This window comes from Phoenix dactylifera, chromosome 16 (genome assembly GCF_051530095.1).
Source record: "Phoenix dactylifera cultivar Ajwa chromosome 16, Ajwa_hap1_PhDact_Kaust_v1.1, whole genome shotgun sequence".
Taxonomy (NCBI): Eukaryota; Viridiplantae; Streptophyta; class Magnoliopsida; order Arecales; family Arecaceae; genus Phoenix; species Phoenix dactylifera.
Genome location: NC_143205.1, coordinates 11,093,395 through 11,107,418, shown reverse-complemented (window position 1 = coordinate 11,107,418; position 14,024 = coordinate 11,093,395). Strand labels below are relative to the sequence as shown.

The following is a 14,024-nucleotide window of genomic DNA, read 5'->3' as shown; positions in this document are numbered from 1 at the left end:
GGTCACGTGAGTGATGCAGGAAGAAGGGCCCCACTTCTGAATGCGGTCCCAAATGAACGCGCATTTGTTGGGTGCCAAAAAATGTGGGCCGCTTGGCATTTTTCTTCTTCTGAGACGTCCTCCTTGCCTCTTATTTCAAAGTTTTGGAAAGGAGAGCGACCTTAGGCGTCCAAAGAACAAATAACAACTTACTTACAGGGGCCAGAGTTCCCAACAAGTCATAGTTAAACAAAGGCAGCTCCTTTGCTGAAACTAACCCATCACCAAACAATGAGTCATGGCTGTCTCTACCAAACGGGGGGAAAGCACTATATCACCTTTCATTTCTTCTGAGATCAATATGTTCATCACTCACTCAACAAACTACCAAGCACAAAAATATATATTTCAGTCTGGATCATATATATGTACTGGTTAACATTGATACTTCAAACTTTGAAGCAGAATATGAGCACTAGTGGGAGAGGTAAAGGAAGACATACAAGTTTTTTAATGGTTAATGGTTGCTTAATAAATAAAAGTCATGCTTCAAAGTGAGAAAGTTTATAGCCTGAATAGAATATATTTAGCAAGATCTTTGGTTGCATTGTACAAATTAAAAGTGTGCTAAAACTCATTGCTCGAAAAAAAAAAAAATGAGGACTTGGCATGCTTGATGCACGTGGTGGACCTGAAATGGAGACATCATTCCAACCGATACATTTAGGCTTTATATTTCATTTAAGACTATTAATATTAAATAATAAATGTCTAGAATGGGAGTCACAGATGAGCTACTAAAAATGTATGCCTTGTAAAATTAGAAACATGAAGGACCACCATGCTTGGTGAGATTATGTCAAGAATGCGATTTTAAGTTTGTGATACACATAGTCCGTCACTTATGTTAATTAGCTTGTAATAGGCTAATAAAGTGAACAAATGCATTACAATTGCGAAAATAAATCATATTCACCATTTTCACAATAGGCTATCATTATTCTATTTTTCCATCTTTCCAAACTACTATGAAATGAGAGACTAAATAGCTCATGGTAATGAAACTAGCAAATTTCCCAAAGAGATGGAAATATATATCATGAGCACAAAACCTAAGACTATACATGAAAATCGTGATGGCATATGGGGTCACAAACAGGTTATTATGGGTATATGATATTAAATATAGGGCCAAGTTTTGCTTTATACAAGGGAATATTATGACAATTATGCCGGTTAGAACAAGTATGCATTAACTAACAAATGTCAAAAGAAGTGGGATAGAAAATCTCCAAGTCGCTTATCTCAGTTAAAGCTACAATAACCTTCTTCTCCCCACATCATTCATGTAGGTCATTCATCCGCCGTTCCTTTTTTTTTTTTTTGGGTAAAAATGATTACTCATTCATATAAGTCTAACATGAGTACAACCAGCCCAATCACGGAAAAGTAATGACAACAAAGGAGAAGGAGCATCTGATGCAGACGTCTACAAAAAATTTCTGGAGTGCCGGGCAACAAAAGAGGTGATCCAGTCTGCGGCCCTGTTCGCCTCATAAACACATGATCTGCTTGAAAGCCGCCCATCAACTGAGCCATTTTGCGAGTCTCCCGGATAAAGGGATGACCATCACCATACCTGTCCGCCCCCCAAATCCAATTGATCACCACCGCTGAGTCCCCCTTGAGGTACACCCGTTCGACACCAAGCACCTGCCTGGCATAGGATAAACCCTCCCAGGCAGCCCGCAACCCTGCCCCAACTACTGTAAGCTCTGGTGTACGCCGCCCTCCTATAGCAAGCATCCTACCATAGTGGCCCCTGATCACAAATCCAACCCCTCCAGTCACACCATCCACTGACCTACTGCCGTCGAAGTTTACTTGAGATAGCCAAGGGGTGGGGAGTACCCAAGAGACAAGGGCAAAACGGGGCGCTGAAACAGCGTGAAGAGTACCCCAGGTGTCCCTAGCCATCCCAGAAGAAAACACAGCGGCGGCCGCAATAACCTCCCTCGCATGTCGCGCCGCTCTATTCACCACCATCCTCGGAGGCGACTACCTCCCCTCGAATATGCCAGCATTCCTGTCCAGCCAAATATGGTAGGACAAGTACGCCCCTAAGAATTCCATCCATAATAGATCTAGGGCTCCGCATGGAGTCTCTCAGCACCTGCGTCAGGTCCTGCGCTGAAACCACCGAGTCAGGTCGTGGGACTGATGACCTCCGTCATATCTCTCGGATCCTAGGGCACTGCAGAAGAACATGCTCGGTGGTCTCCTCGATATCACCACATGCCTCACAACACTATGGGACCCGCATGCCATGCCGGACTAGCAAATTCCTGGTCGGAAGGCAGCCCCAAACCACCTTTCAGATGAAGAGTGCCACTCGAGGATGAATCCGTAGCCTCCATATCCAACCACCTGCAATCTGTCGAACTGGCTCCCTGCTGAACAAAGCATGAAGATCTCTGGCCCACACCCTCAACCATCCCGTCAGCATCCAAACTAACCTATCAGACTCCCCCCAGTAGGGACTGGCAGGGTCAAAACCAACTCTGCCAGCTGCTCCCCAAAAGCCTTCCGAATCAACTCCACCCTCCAACGGCCCCCTTCTGAATCCAGTAAATCGTTGACCCTACACCCTGCTAATCTCGCTAAGTCTACCATAGTCGGCATGCGACAAATCGGTCACTCAATCACCCAACTATCCTCTATCACATCTATAGAACGACCATCACCAATGACCTATCTGATCTCCGGAAGCACCACCGTAGCCCTAGCACACATCTTCCTCCAGATCGGAGAGTGGTGACGCCCAGCTCACACCCCAGGTATCAAAGCTCCATACTTGGCCCTCATCAGCGAGGACCACATACTCTCGGGCTCAAGCACAAATCTAACTGCATGCCTCGCCGCTAATGCCTCCTGCCTCACCACCAAAGACTGCACCCCCAGACCTCCAGCGCTGATCGGCTGACACACAACCTCCGAAGCCACCAGATGGATGTCGCCGATAAAATTCCTAAAATGCTGCTCAAGGGATCTCAGGAGTGCCACCAGGATAATGGTGTTGGACAGTAGATAGATAGGGACTGAAGTAAGAACTGGGCGAAGACTATTCGCTGTTCACTATTCTTTCTTGTCCAAAATCATAGCAAGTGATTAAGTAAAACATAATCTAGGTGCATGGCTGGTGAAAGGTTTTATAAGGCCATAGTTTTCTCTATTCAAGTTCTGTAGTAGTGCTTCTTCTGTTACTGTAACATTTATGCTGTGAAAGTTGCATCAAATTATTGACCTCTTGCTTGAAAATTGTGTTTGTTTCCTTATGAGCCATTGCAACATTAATCTTCACCACTTTCTCAGCAGTTTGAAAGCTGATAGGATCATCTATATTCCACTTCTAAGAAATATTTTGAAGAAGGTTATGTTGAGACCGACTGCAGTTACACAACTAAATAACCTAAATCTAGTCAATCACATTTTTGTTCACATGAATTATGGATTACTCGGAAAAAGAAAACTGTTGAGATGCATCAAATTGAGATCTCTATTCAAATAGTGAACCTAAATATATCGTTATAACATCTATATTTTAATTTCCATTCCATCCTCTCCTAAAAGGTAGGTTGTCACACGTAAATTGGCCAATGATCTACTGGTCATAGCTCTCCTTGAAAAATGAGGTGGTTCTTGGTTCAAAACTTGGAACGTGCCTTCCTCTCCCTCAAGAAAATTTACAGTGTTGCATACTAGTCCATGGCCACAGTCAATAGGGGCAGGCACCACACATGCCTCAAGTCTATAAAAATTTTAACATTTCATGCTAGCTTCCATCCAGCCATGCCTAATACCATAGCTGGTACTGCTTTTAATATTCGCTTAAGTTCGAGGCGTTTGTCATGCCTTGGAAGGGGTTGTACTATTGACTCAAAAGGTCTCAATTGTAGGACTTGTGCACAATCTTAAAGCCACTTGTTCAACATTTTTGGACTCATTTAAGTGCCATAAGTCATGTCCCTTTACATATTTATTATTTTGCTCCTGTATGTTACCCTACAGATCTCTATGCTTCTCTGTAATGTAGCACCTGGATTTAAGGGCCCGGCTAAAAGCAACTAATGCCTTTGTCTTTTTTTTCTCTCTCTTGTAATGTCATTCTCTATTTACCACCAATTTGTTTGTTTTATATTTCGATGAGCATCTACTTTTTTAAAAAAAAATATAAAATATATACTATACTTTTAATAAAAAAAAATCTTATCATATTCTATTTAGAAGCTTAATAATATTTTTGAAAAAAAAATTACAATTTTCAATCAGTGGATTATTGAACTTTTTCGTATCCTTATTGACCCTAATTTCTTTCTTCTTCTTTCTATCTACGAACTCAATGAGTCCATAGGAGCCTATAGGATGACATCAGGCTTGATAAGGTAACCCCTTGCAAACATAAAATCCAAGGTAAATTAGGCCCACCGCTACCCCACCTTTTGAAAGTTGAAAAGATCAACAAGGGTAGCATATCTATTACCTTGATGCTGAACCCAGAAGATGTGACGTTAGATTGATACGCATAATCAGATTGACCTTACCCCATTGTAAACTAATTAAAAAAACAAGACTTGGATTTACTGTGGTTAATGTTCCACTCTCAATGTCTCAACATCCCAATCCCAAGTTGGGGCATGCTCATTGACTTTATCTCCACACAAAGATTACGGAAACGCAAAACCGCAAGAAGCTGAGGGGTTTCGGGAAGGTTTTTTTTTTTTTTTTTGTTTGTGTTCTCTCCCCTTTGAAACCGCAAAACCGCAAGTTTATGAGAGGGCATGCTTACTGACTTTATCTCCACACAAATAGGAGAAGGGTTTCGAGATCGCTGTGGTGAATTATTTTTTTTTTTTGTCCATTTTGGAGGCGGTTTCCTCCCCTTTGATGGAATCCCAGGTAAAAAGATGGCCTTTTTTTCCTTATTTTATTTTATTTTTTCGGTGCAAGATTGGCTTTTCCCATCTTTTTTCATGTTTCCATTTGTTTGATTCTGGTTGCTTGATTTCTCTTTTAAGCCCAGTGCACCAGGTCTAGATTTTTTTTTGCCGTTGGACTTTTTTGTTTTGGTAATATAGCTTTAACTAGAATCTTTTAATTATTCAAGGACTGTAATTGATCTGCCTTTTTGTTTGTATTATGTTTTACTTGTGTTCTGGAGAGAATTTGGGGTGGTGTTTGTACCTTAAAGGGCAAGAAGTATAGACTTTGAGATAGTTTTTTCTCTGTGTAGATTGTTTTGGAGTGAAATGATGAGGGTAGAAGGATGTTTTGCTGGAGGAGAAGAGGAGGAGGAGAAGGATGAGTTCTTTGATTCAAGAGAAGATGTTTCGACGTTGTATGATTCATGCCGAGATTCTTGTTCCGATGAGAATTTCATCAGTATCAGTGACTCTGTGTACCAGTTTTTGATTGGGGATTTGAGCTGCGTGCAAGAGCGTCGGGCAAAGTTCTTGAGATGGATGGGTTTGGATCTGCTTTGCCGTGCTGATGAAGATTGTCTTAGTCTGGATGGTGAAGTTGCAGCGGATGGCGAAATTACACCAGACATTGGTAGATTACAGAATTTTGATTACAGAATTGCTGGTTCAGATGACAACACAATGCTTGGAGTGGATGCCTCGGGGAGGTATAATAATGTAAGAAGCATTTCTGAAGTTGGTTCAGACATGATAAAAGCAATTAATGAGATTGAGAGAAGGCCTGGTCCATCATCTTTCCCCCAGCAAGTTATGCAGAGAGATGAAAACAGATCAAACAATTCTGAGAAGGCAGCAAGGAGGAGGAGGATTGGATGGTTGTGGAGATTGGGAGCCTTGGCCTGCATTGCAGATAGACATTGGGAGGAGTATAGTTTAAATCTTTTTGATTCTGACCAAAGTGGAAGTGCTGGTACTCAAAGGGTCAGGGTCCGACCATATAAGAAGCAATCCAAGGAATTCTCTGCAGTTTATATGTGGCAAGATATTAAAGCCCATGACGGTGCAATCTTGACCATGAAGTTTAGCCCTGATGGACAGTATTTAGCCAGTGGAGGTGAAGATGCAGTGGTGCGTGTGTGGTGCGTGATGGAGAGTGAACGAACAACTGAAAATGACATCCCCAAAGATGATCGCTCCTGCGTATACTTTTCAGTTAACCATAAATCTGAGCTAACTCCCTTACATGCCAATGATGAGGAGAAAAAGGGAAAGCTAAGGAGTATAAGAACATCAGATTCAGCTTGTGTAGTGTTACCTCCAGATGTCTTTCAAATATCAGAGAAGCCACTGCATATATTCCATGGGCATGAAGGAGATGTGTTGGATATTTCATGGTCAAAGAGTAAGGTAAGCTTTTGTATGTATAAAGGATTATGCTTGTGTAAATGTTTATAAAACTTAATTTTATTTAATTGTTTATAGCGATAAACCTGCCAACGGTCTTCTGAATGCGAAAATATGCTTATGCAGTATCTACTTTCATCATCTGTGGACAAAACTGTCCGTCTGTGGCTAGTGGGATGTGACAGCTGTCTCAAAGTTTTTTCTCATAATGATTATGGTACATACTTATCTTCTATGGTTTTTTAGTCTCTCTTTGTTGCATGTTCGCTGGATTCCCTCCTAGTACTGCTGTTCTTATAACTTACTATGTTTCCCTGATGCATCATGCAGTAACTTGCGTTCAATTCAATCCTGTCAATGAGAAATATTTCATCAGTGGGTCTGTAGATGGGAAAGTACGTATCTGGGAGATTCCAGGATGTCGGGTTGTGGACTGGACAGATATCAGAGATATAGTCACTGCAGTATGTTACCATCCGGATGGAAAGGTCGGTCAATTTGAATTTTGTGATCTTATTTAAATGACATAATACATATTGATGGTTTTGCTTGGTTCTTGTAGGATGGAATAGTTGGCTCCATGTCAGGCGATTGCCGCTTTTTTGACGTAACAGGTATACATAATTTCTTTCTATGTTCTTCATTTGAATGAAATATCAATGTGTCTATGCTCATCTATTATAAACTGGATAACAAAAATCATAAATCCAATTTCATTATATTGACAAATTGTTTAGTATAATTGTTATACGTAATAGTTGCTTGATCAAATAACTTTTCTGCCATCATAATGTGCATACATTATAAGAAGATTCCTGCTAACCACTGAAATTTCCAATATCTGTATGTGATTAAGTTGTCGTCAGTTACTGTTTTCTCCAATTATTTTGCTTCTTCATAGAATTAAGTCCCTAAGACTATTAATGAAGAGAGCTTGTGTGTCCTAAATTTCCATATAGTGTATCAATATCTTATTGTCCTAGCATTTGAAGCTTTTGGTATTTCGTACTGGTAAGCAATTTATTTCGATGACCTTTTGCAATCTTTATAAACTGCATGGTCCTAGTAAGAGAAGAAATGGATTTTAGAAATGTTTAATGAAGAAATTATTATTGGATTTTTTAGGTTCCAGATTTTATAAGATGATTGTTGGATATGGTTGTTGGTGTTCTACCATATCTCCATTCTAAAGTCACAGAGTCATTCCTTCGATCTTTTCAGAATAGTACCGATCATTCTATATGTAACAATGGCATATGATATACAAAACAATTTGGTGGCATCGAGGTATTCTGTGGTGAGTTGTGGTTACCTTGTTCGTTTGCTCCCACTTTTTGGTAGATTCCTTCTGTCTTTTGTTTCTGCAAACTAAATTATTGTAACTAATTTGGTATCAAACCTTTCAACTCAAAGTTTAGTAGTTAATAGGTCATCATTGTCAACATATGGGCTATAACTCTTGTTTAGTTGTTGTACAAGTATATGAAGTTCGACAAATCAAATTGGATAAAAGTTGTGAGAAAAGGTATGTAAAAGCTTGAAATGACATTATAGGTGGCTCTAAAAATAGGAATATTGGTGCATAAAATTCCATAATTCCATCCCTAAGTAGTTGGACAACACTAGATAGTTATGGTTATGTGTGAATGTAATAGGTATGGTACTTGATGGCTATGGGCTGGGCTCATGGTGCTTTTGGGAAAAAGTAGGGGAATAAAAGATAAAGATGTTTAAAATCCCTGCATTCCTTGCATCACAGTATGTATCTATTTTGTGCGTGCATGTGTCCATGTTTGTGTTTGTCTATGTGTGTATGAGAGAGAGAGATTACAGAATTCTCAATGCACACATGTTGCGAAGGTGGACAAATTGTGCAAGGTCTTTTAGCATCCCCCACCCCAAACTTCTCCCAGAATAGTTCCAGTTTATGCCTATATATCGGTTCCCTGATCTTAGTAATTGAAAGTTGGGAGTTTTGACTCTGGACTTACATATCATATTAAGGTCATGATCACTTATCAAGCAAGCTTCTAGGAAATCCTTTCTGACTATAACTCTTTTAGACCTGTCCCACCCTTTGTAGACCTATCTCATGTGAATTGCTTTTAAACATCTGTTGCTTGTTCTTTGAAGTGATAATTTGAACAGTTTTTTATCACTTTGATTGCTTTTAAATTACTCCTTACACTAGCCTTGCTCTCATTCGTAACATTGTTTAATCCAAGGCATGTTGTGCTGAAACCGGGTCCGGACTGGTTGCTCGGCAGCACTGCTCGGTACACCTTCGTACCGTTCCATGTCGGGCCCGTACCGACACAGTAGAGGAGGCGGGAGAGAGGAAAAGAGAGAAGGAGAAGAGAGGGAGGGAGAGAGAAGGAGGGTGGTGGAGGGCTAGTGGGGGCTGGCAAGCCGTGCGGAGGAGGCGGAGGAGGGGCTCTGCCTCCGGCTCCCCTATTTCGTTCGAAACAGGGATCCTGGAGGGGCCCTTTTTAATTTCGCGATTTTTAAGTGAAGTCGGCAAGCGATTTATTGACTTCACTTAAACATCCATATGAACGAAATAGGGGATCCGGAGGTAGAGCCCCTCCTCTGCACGGCTCGCCGGCCTTCGCGGCCCTCCACCTTCCTCTGTTTTGCTTTCTCTCCCTCTCCCTCCCTCCCCCGTTTGCTCTCTCTCTTTTACTCTCTTTCCTTCTCCTTCTCTCTGTCCTTCGACGGCTTTTCGTTTCGGTTGCCGGAATCGTCCCGGTCTGCTGCTGGTATGGCTCGGTAAGCCCCGAACCGCCCGGTTTGGGACGGTTCCGCTAACCATGGTTTAATCTATTTTGTCGCACATCTTGTTTTCCACTTGATTCTGTTCTTTAAAAACAAAAACTTAGTTACATGAAACAGGGTAGGTGTGGGAAGCAGATCATTCAACAAATTTAGAACAAGAAACACCAAGGAAATGGGTGCAGGAGTGGGCACCTAGGTAGATATTTCAGATTAGTAATGCACAAAAGTCTTCTAGAAATTATTCCTTTATAATAATTAGCAATCGTTTTTTGTTTGAGATATCTTAGTGCATACGAGGGTCACGAGTTCGCAAGTGATTCAACTTTTGCCTGCTTTGCGTTCCATTACATGAGGGTTGGAAGGGAGCTCTTGCGACATCATGTGAACCATTTGCAGATCCCCAGTTACACTTACTTCGTAAATGCAAATTTGCATTTCTTGAGGGGAATCCTTAAGGAGCATCTTCCCTACTAAAAGATATAAGATACATGGTTCCTATTTAATGGTGCAAATTTGTGTACTCTTGATAAGATGAATGTGGACATGCTATATGAAGGATTTGTTATGATACAAGTTGACTTGAGAATACCACGAATCAGTCATTCACCGAATAAGACAAAAATGATTTTTTATGCTACTGAGTTTTTTATCACTTTGATTGCCTTTAAATTACTCCTTACACTAGCCTTGCTCTCATTTGTAACATTGTTTAATCCAAGGCATGTTGTGCTGAAACCGGGTCCGGACTGGTTGCTCGGCAGCACTGCTCGGTACACCTTCGTACCGTTCCATGTCGGGCCCGTACCGACACAGTAGAGGAGGCGGGAGAGAGGAAAAGAGAGAAGGAGAAGAGAGGGAGGGAGAGAGAAGGAGGGTGGCGGAGGGCTAGTGGGGGCCGGCAAGCCGTGCGGAGGAGGCGGAGGAGGGGCTCTGCCTCCGGCTCCCCTATTTCGTTCGAAACAGGGATCCTGGAGGGGCCCTTTTTAATTTCGCGATTTTTAAGTGAAGTCGGCAAGCGATTTATTGACTTCACTTAAACATCCATATGAACGAAATAGGGGATCCGGAGGTAGAGCCCCTCCTCTGCACGGCTCGCCGGCCTTCGTGGCCCTCCACCTTCCTCTGTTTCGCTTTCTCTCCCTCTCCCTCCCTCCCCCGTTCGCTCTCTCTCTTTTACTCTCTTTCCTTCTCCTTCTCTCTGTCCTTCGACGGCTTTTCGTTTCGGTTGCCGGAATCGTCCCGGTCTGCTGCTGGTATGGCTCGGTAAGCTCCGAACCGCCCGGTTTGGGACGGTTCCGCTAACCATGGTTTAATCTATTTTGTCGCACATCTTGTTTTCCACTTGATTCTGTTCTTTAAAAACAAAAACTTAGTTACATGAAACAGGGTAGGTGTGGGAAGCAGATCTTTCAACAAATTTAGAACAAGAAACACCAAGAAAATGGGTGCAGGAGTGGGCACCTAGGTAGATATTTCAGATTAGTAATGCACAAAAGTCTTCTAGAAATTATTCCTTTATAATAATTAGCAATCGTTTTTTGTTTGAGATATCTTAGTGCATACGAGGGTCACGAGTTCGCAAGTGATTCAACTTTTGCCTGCTTTGCGTTCCATTACATGAGGGTTGGAAGGGAGCTCTTGCGACATCATGTGAACCATTTGCAGATCCCCAGTTACACTCGCTTCGTAAATGCAAATTTGCATTTCTTGAGGGGAATCCTTAAGGAGCATCTTCCCTACTAAAAGATATAAGATACATGGTTCCTATTTAATGGTGCAAATTTGTGTACTCTTGATAAGATGAATGTGGACATGCTATATGAAGGATTTGTTATGATACAAGTTGACTTGAGAATACCACGAATCAGTCATTCACCGAATAAGACAAAAATGATTTTTTATGCTACTGAGTTTTATTAATAATTAATCATGGCTGCAAATGTCAAGCAACTTATGTTATGTTGAATTCCTTGTGTATATAAATGTGCATTACTTATATTATTAAATCCATTTATAGACCATCACATGTGATCCAAGTATAGTACATATACGAATGATATACAGATGCTGCATGTATATGTTTTTGGGTGTGTGTGTTCCTTCATTTCTCTGAATTCCATTTTTGTTTATCATCTCATGCAACTAAGTAGTTTCTCCCCTTTTCTGCCCTTTTTTTTTGTGGGGGGTGTTGTGCAGTTGACCAGCTAAAAATCATATAAGTTAATTGATAGAAAGTCATGCACGGTGGAAAAAATTACTGGCTTAGTAATTACAAGGTATCTCTAGTAGTCTGAAATATTAAATTATTAGGGATTTTGCATGCGCACACACACACACACACACAAATGCGTGAGTGCACAGGAACTGTTCTGTTATCTTGTGCATGGTAAAATGCTTTTGGATTTTATTTGGCATGCTTCAGATAATCAGCTACAACTACAAGGTCACATCTCCCTGCAGGGTAAAAAGAAGTCACCTTACAAGAGGATTACTGGTTTTCAGGTAGTTATAATCAATACACCATCTTTGACAGGATATACTAGTTTTTCCATTCATGCTTGTCCTTTTTTGATAATATTTCTCCATGCATCATGATTATTTGGTAAAATCTTCCTCCAGTTTTTCCCATCTGATAGTCAGAAACTAATGGTCACTTCTGCTGATTCACAAGTTCGAATTCTTCATGGTGTTGACATTGTTTGCAAGTTCAAGGGTATAAAACCTTTGATCTAGTAATTCCATTTCCTCAAATACGGGCCAAGTGCTTGTCAATCTCCAGTTTTTACATTTCATGTTTACTCCCTATTCTAGGTCTTTGGAATGCTGGAAATCAGATATCTGCCTCATTCACTTCTGATGGGAGGCACATTATTTCTGCCAGCGAGGATTCTTATGTCTACATCTGGAGTTACAGTAGCAAGGATGCACCTAGATCAAACCAAGTGAAGAGCACCCGGTCTCATGAGCGTTTCTTCTCCAACAATGCATCAATTGCACTACCTTGGCAAGGCATGGAATCAAGAAGTCGAGTTTCGGACCTTTCTGGGTTTCTTCCACTGCAACAAGTTCCCAACAACCAAAGTCAGCCAGGATCGATAGGTGACAACTCCCTATATACTGGTAGTTTTACTCTTCGTCATGAGTTCTTCTCAGAGTCCTTGCCCAAGGGTTCGGCAACTTGGCCAGAAGAGAAGCTTCCCTCGAGCTCGATGACCTCTCCTGCATTGCCGAAATCCCAATGCAAGTTCCTGAAGACTTCTTGCCAAAACAATTCTCATGCCTGGGGTCAGGTGATTGTAACTGCTGGATGGGATGGGCAGATCAGATCATTCCAGAACTATGGATTACCGGTCCATGTGTGACAATTTTCTTGTGATAATTACCAGGTGTTTGGAATCCTAAGAGTCGATGCTGGTTCAGCTTCTAATCACATGGCATACAGAACTTCATGTGCTTGGTCCTCCTCCCAAGTTGGTTGTGTACCAGAACCATATCCATTTGGGTGGTCCCAAAAATCTGAAACAGAGCAAGAGTGGTCCTGGAGGATTTTGACAGGACCAATGTATGATGGCAGGCCCAAGGGGTGAATTAATTTTTAGATTCGCGCGTCGGAGGCAGAACTGGGAAGCAGCATTTTTTTCTACTATGGGGCCCTCAACATGATCTTTGGAGAAAACACTGTCCTCATGTTGTGACAAACAGCAATTACGTGGTGAATCAGCTGCTTTGGTGCCAGAAGAGGCTGGATTACATCGTTGGATATACAATTTCGATTAGATAATACAGATTCTTTTATTTAATTTCTGCAGATATTTATGAATATCTACCCAAAGAGGAGGTTCCATCTGCTGGGATGGTTTCATATTTCTTGTGGGGGATAGGGAGAGGTGGGAGCAGCAGGTGGTGATTATTAGTTCAAGAGAGCGGGGTTTCACCCATATGCCTGCTCTCAATGATTCATGTGCCACTGCTTGACCGAGGGGGCTTGTCTTTTGATGCTTCAGGCTCTTTGTTGGTTTTGTTCCAGGTCTTGCTGCTTCATTCAGATTCTTTTCTTCATACGGTTTAGTCTTAAGATAATTCTAGAATGGCTGATGGTGATCTCTTCCTGGATTTGATTCCTTTGGCTTGCAAATTATTGGGTGATGGAGGCCTAGTATAACCCTTAAAAGGGCTTAAGAATTATAGAATGGCTAAGTATTGATTTGTCCTGGATTTGATTCTCCGAGCTTGATGTTTGTTAGATGATCGGGTTTCTCCTAGAATCTTTTTGGTGCTGTTGGCCTTATCTAGTCTGCTGCCTTACTTTGCCAGGTTAATTGTTTTTGCCCAACTCCTGTAAGCATAACCTGTTGAAATTACTATCTTGTGTCATACATTTCACTTCTATGGGTTTCAGCAGGTTGGGCTACTTCCATCTCACAGTTCGACCAAGCTCGGGCGACAATCATTTACAAGAGCTCTTTGGAAGCCAGGCATGGGTTAAACAAACTTGTCTTCATCAGGTCTATTGCATTGACATCCATAATGTTTTATCCTGGATGTAATTTGATCCAACTCTGAAGTCCGCATCATGTTGAGAACTGCACCTTTTCCAGTCTAAACTATGGAATGTTTGTTGATTTAAGAGTAAATTAAAGAGCTTTCGCATGAATCACCATCAGTTGTCTTCCACATTGTATTATGTCTTGGACCAAAAAAATCATCTGTTCAATCAAAAAATTTAAAATTTGAAGATAATTCTATGGAAAATTTTATCTACAAGAGTAGTATACTCATTCTAGGTTAATAATGCTTGTTTGTGAATATTTGTATCTGCTTTGTTGCACTGAAAACAACCCTGATGTGAATTCAGTTGGCCCCTGTAAAAGAAGCCCGAATCTCACA

General features: G+C 41.3%; 1 protein-coding gene across 5 annotated transcripts; it reads left to right on the top strand.

The window, feature by feature from the left end:
• The first annotated feature begins 4,618 nt into the window (after nt 1–4,618).
• On the top strand, nt 4,619–13,794 carry LOC103695765 (putative WD repeat-containing protein C3H5.08c). Of its 5 annotated transcripts, none has more exons than XR_015973876.2 (9): nt 4,619–4,935; nt 5,270–6,365; nt 6,489–6,579; nt 6,693–6,850; nt 6,925–6,976; nt 11,560–11,639; nt 11,757–11,850; nt 11,949–13,451; nt 13,540–13,794. XR_015973876.2 is itself a non-coding variant. In XM_088712167.2 (8 exons), exons 2-8 carry the CDS (start codon nt 5,286–5,288, stop codon nt 12,497–12,499), a joined length of 2,106 nt encoding a protein of 701 aa, XP_088568293.2. In that variant the 5' UTR covers nt 4,619–4,935; nt 5,270–5,285; the 3' UTR covers nt 12,500–13,794. The 5 variants fall into 5 exon arrangements, 2 of the variants coding, with proteins under 2 accessions (XP_088568293.2, XP_088568294.2); XR_015973877.2 differs by having other exon boundaries at nt 13,537–13,794; XM_088712167.2 differs by having other exon boundaries at nt 11,949–13,794.
• The last annotated feature ends 230 nt before the right edge of the window (nt 13,795–14,024 follow it).

Excerpts from the sequence above, each read along its gene's own strand:
- LOC103695765 (XM_088712167.2), top strand. The coding sequence starts at position 5,286 with ATGATGAGGGTAGAAGGATGTTTTGCTGGAGGAGAAGAGGAGGAGGAG. Across the intron at positions 6,977-11,559 it reads CCGCTTTTTTGACGTAACAG|ATAATCAGCTACAACTACAA; the intron begins GTATACATAATT and ends GGCATGCTTCAG. Across the intron at positions 11,851-11,948 it reads CATTGTTTGCAAGTTCAAGG|GTCTTTGGAATGCTGGAAAT; the intron begins GTATAAAACCTT and ends TCCCTATTCTAG.